Below are 3,932 nucleotides of genomic sequence, written 5' to 3' on the forward strand. Positions count from 1 at the left end.
GCCCCAACAGAAGAAAAGAAAAAAAAAAAAGTTTAAAATGGGGAAAGTTTGTTTTTTTGTTCACTAAAAATTACTTGTTAAAATTGAAATTGTCGCTTTTTTGTTACTTTATTCAAAACCAACAACAACAACAAGAAATTTGCATATTTAAACATTGATTTTATGCACAGTTGAGCATTAACATTATGAAGAATAGACCCCAAAATTGTTATGGAACTCTCGGGGATGCTTGGATGTTAGTTTGGGTTTGGTTGGTTTTCTTGCTGGCAATAGCAGCATGTAATTGATTTTCAATCTAACAAGCAATATATACTATGTATAATGTATAAAAAATAAGAAATCTCTTAAGTACTTTTTTGTAACGGAAAGTAATTTTATTTATTTATATATTTAATGTATTTTTAGATGTGTTGAAAGAGATATTATTTAAAACTTTTTTTTGGAATAATATCAAATGTATTACTTTTGATATATATATTTTTATTTAGTGCAGAATTCATCATGAGTATGGCCCTCTTTACAGTGGCTGTGATGATGCTCTTCCTTATCATGAGTGTGTCCTTCGTGACAATGATCATGACCATGATGACTGTGGCTCACTTTGCTATGACACTTGCACTGGTCGGCACAGTCACATTTCTCACCACACTTTTGGAAAGTGCATTTACAGTCTGAAAGGGGAAAAAAGAAGATAAATCCAATAATACTAACGGGATTTCAAATATGTTCAAATATAAATCAACAAAATAACGGTTTTCCTTCCAAAAACTACAACATTTCAAAATTTTCCTAATTTTTATATTCAAATTCAATTAGTTTTAATTGCAAATTTGGATTAAAATTTTTAAAAATTGGGAAAAATTATCATTTTTATATATTTTTAACTGAAAAACTATATTCTGTTGAGTTGAAAATATTAACTCGATTGAAACAAGCGATATCTCATTTTTACTGTTGACAAGTAATCAATTACAAAATAAAGCACTTAATTTTTTTAAACAATTTCAATTTTTATGTACATACCTTTATTACAATCTTTGCAAGGCATTTTTTTTAAAATACTTTTTTTAAAACTCTTTTAATCTGAATATTACTAAAGTTGATATGTTTTTAATATTTTTATCGTTTCAGTGTGGGCTTTTATATCATTTATCTGGTGTAGTGTAAAGGTGAGTGCAAAATTTATCTTCTTTTTTTTGTGATTTTAAAGATTATATGTATCTCATTATATACATATGAATGTGTGGTACACATGTCTTATTCTTCTAACAAAGAAATACACATGAATCGTAGTCTTATTAATAAGATTATAAAATTATCAGACCATTTAGTTATCTTCAATCATCTACATTTAAATTGAGTTTTATGTGATTTTAATTCAAAATAGTAACACGTGTAAATAATTTTGAAGGAGACTATAATATCAAACAAATTTCGATATTGAAATTAAGCTAAACTGTATCGATATCGATCAATTATATTCGATAACGAATTCGGCCAGTATGACTATGAATTTATATAAAAAATAATTTTGTTTATTATTGACCCAACCCTCCCGCCCATTTTTATAAGATCTCCTTCAGAAAATGACACTCATTTATTCCAAAAATATGCCGCAATAGCTTTGAAATCCGCCATAAATAGGTTTTCAATTTGGTTTTACCTTCAATATTCGCATACTATAGCTATTAGCGGTCAAAAATATAGTTTGTCAACCACTATATGTTCAGCCCATTTTAATTTATATTACTGAAGATATAGTCAAAACTGTTGACAGTTAAATATTTAAGAATATTCAATAATAGCTATTTTTTTGTAGGAAGTGCCACGTCCTCTTTTTCGTTACGCCTATTTTTATATAAATTGCCTAAAATGGAATTAAAATTACTTGTGTACAATTTTGGGACGCGATTTATTATAGATTTTAATCAAAAGCAATTAATTTTAATAGAAAATGCCACGCTCATTATTCCGATCCTCTTATATATTATAAATCTCTTTGTAAGGCTGTTTGTTTGTTCGTCAATCAAGCCTAAACGGCTGGACCGATTTTAAAATTTGGAACATAGTTAGATTCTATACCTGGAGGTTGTTATAGGCTATATTGTTATTCAAAACTTGGAGTAGAAGGGACTAAAACGGGGTAAAATGGGGAAAAACGGACAAAATTAGTACTGTTGAGTGTAAACACTAATTATTGTCTATACTTAAGCGAAAATGTTTTCGATAAAGCTTTGTAATGTGTCAGAAATATGTACAAACTATGTTCAATAGACATATAATTTTAAATAGTTATATTTTTTATTGGAATAAAGGACAAAACGACTAAAATTATGCAAAATTTATTAAACAACATAAATTTGGGAAATTCAATGGAAAAGGATAAGGAACTTTTTTTCTACCTTTTATAAGGAGACCTCCAGAGGAAAAGGGACATTTTTCGATACATGAAGCAGAAAGGAGAAGGGAAGATAAATATATTTTAGTTTTCGCAAACTAAACGGTAATAAAATTGCAATTTTGGAATTTTTTCATGATTTTTCTTTCTATTGATCTAAAACAAAAAAAAAAAATTCAGTTGTAGCTTTAAAAATTGGCAAACAAATTTATTTGTGAAGTATTTTCCAAAAATCTTTTAGCGAGAAATTTAAAACCCCGGGCAATGCCGGGTACAAAAATCTATTTAATAAATAATTATTTAATTCATGCAATATTTTGGTACTGCCAGTTCAATATTTATCGAAATGAGAGGTACCGCGGCTCCCTAAAGATCCCAACCATTTTAATTTCAAATGCTATCAAAATTTCAGGAAGATGGGTATAACCGCAAGACCCCTTCAAGGCATAATATAACGTAAATCTTTATTTACATATAAAAATGCTTAAAATGTATTTAGGAACTAAATTTATAAGACAATAGTTTAGAATTTAATGACGCCAGAATGGGTATTTCGAACACTCGGTCCATAAATGTCCCTCCTTAGTCCTCTTCACAAAATGACTTTCACACTTAAAACTGGCTTAAAATTGTCATTATTGTGATTAAATTCAACAAAAACAAATTTTGCATGATCCAAAATCTCTCTTAACAAATTTTATGAGGACCAGTCCATAACTGACCCTACATGGGGTAGGTCCACTTCTGAAAATTACAGAAATAGTTTATTATCAATAATTTGTTCCAAATGTAGAGTATTTAGATAAAAGTGTAGTGGAAGAACTTGGTCCAAAATTGTTCTAAGAAAAGATCTTATTGACTTTAAATTCACTTTGAATTTGCTAAACATGCTTTGATGGTGGTTACTTATATAAGGATCGACATAGCCGATAAATATATCCTTGTAATTACTAGAATGAAAGAATTTATTTTCTTTCTCTTGAAGAGTAAGTCAAAACTAATTTTTGAGAAATATACTTATTAATAGGGCAAATTTGAAGAAATTCGTCATATAAAAATGTTAAGGCTCTTTTAAGATCTATTCGACTATTAGTCAAATCAGATCTCAAATTCAAGAGAAAGAAGAAAACTTTATGATTGTAGACAAAAAAAAAAACTCTTATTTACAGAATCATGTTTATATCATATTAAGTGTCTATTTTTGGATAAAATTTCAATTTGCAAAAACCGTTCGTTCATTCATACCGCAAAATGTTTACAAATTCATAATTTGTTTACAATTTTTATCTTATCACCGGCACAAAATTAAGAAATGTTTAAATACAACTTATCTACAGCTGAATTAAATAATAAATACAATTTGTATACACATATCGGTCATACAATTGACTCAGCACCACAACAAATTAACAATTGAATGTCACACTGCTAGCGACGAGTATATTATAGAACGTAGTAGAATAATCAGTGTGCAAAAATTCTACAAGTATTGTGTAAAAAAAAATATTGCGCTAAAAAGAAATTAGTACCCACA

The 3,932-nt window shown here is 28.2% G+C and overlaps 1 protein-coding gene across 1 annotated transcript; it reads right to left on the reverse strand.

Moving 5' to 3' along the window:
* Positions 1 to 433: 433 nt before the first annotated feature.
* On the reverse strand, positions 434 to 1,115 carry LOC119603060 (urease accessory protein UreE-like). The gene is made up of 2 exons (XM_037954927.1): positions 1,024 to 1,115; positions 434 to 671 (listed from the first exon to the last, which is right to left on the reverse strand). Exons 1-2 carry the CDS (start codon positions 1,046 to 1,048, stop codon positions 481 to 483), a joined length of 216 nt encoding a protein of 71 aa, XP_037810855.1. The 5' UTR covers positions 1,049 to 1,115; the 3' UTR covers positions 434 to 480.
* Positions 1,116 to 3,932: the final 2,817 nt, after the last annotated feature.

The sequence above is a fragment of the Lucilia sericata genome, unplaced genomic scaffold, assembly GCF_015586225.1.
Source record: "Lucilia sericata isolate MDLA Ls3-8-SP2 unplaced genomic scaffold, ASM1558622v1 Contig000272F_arrow, whole genome shotgun sequence".
NCBI lineage: Eukaryota > Metazoa > Arthropoda > Insecta > Diptera > Calliphoridae > Lucilia > Lucilia sericata.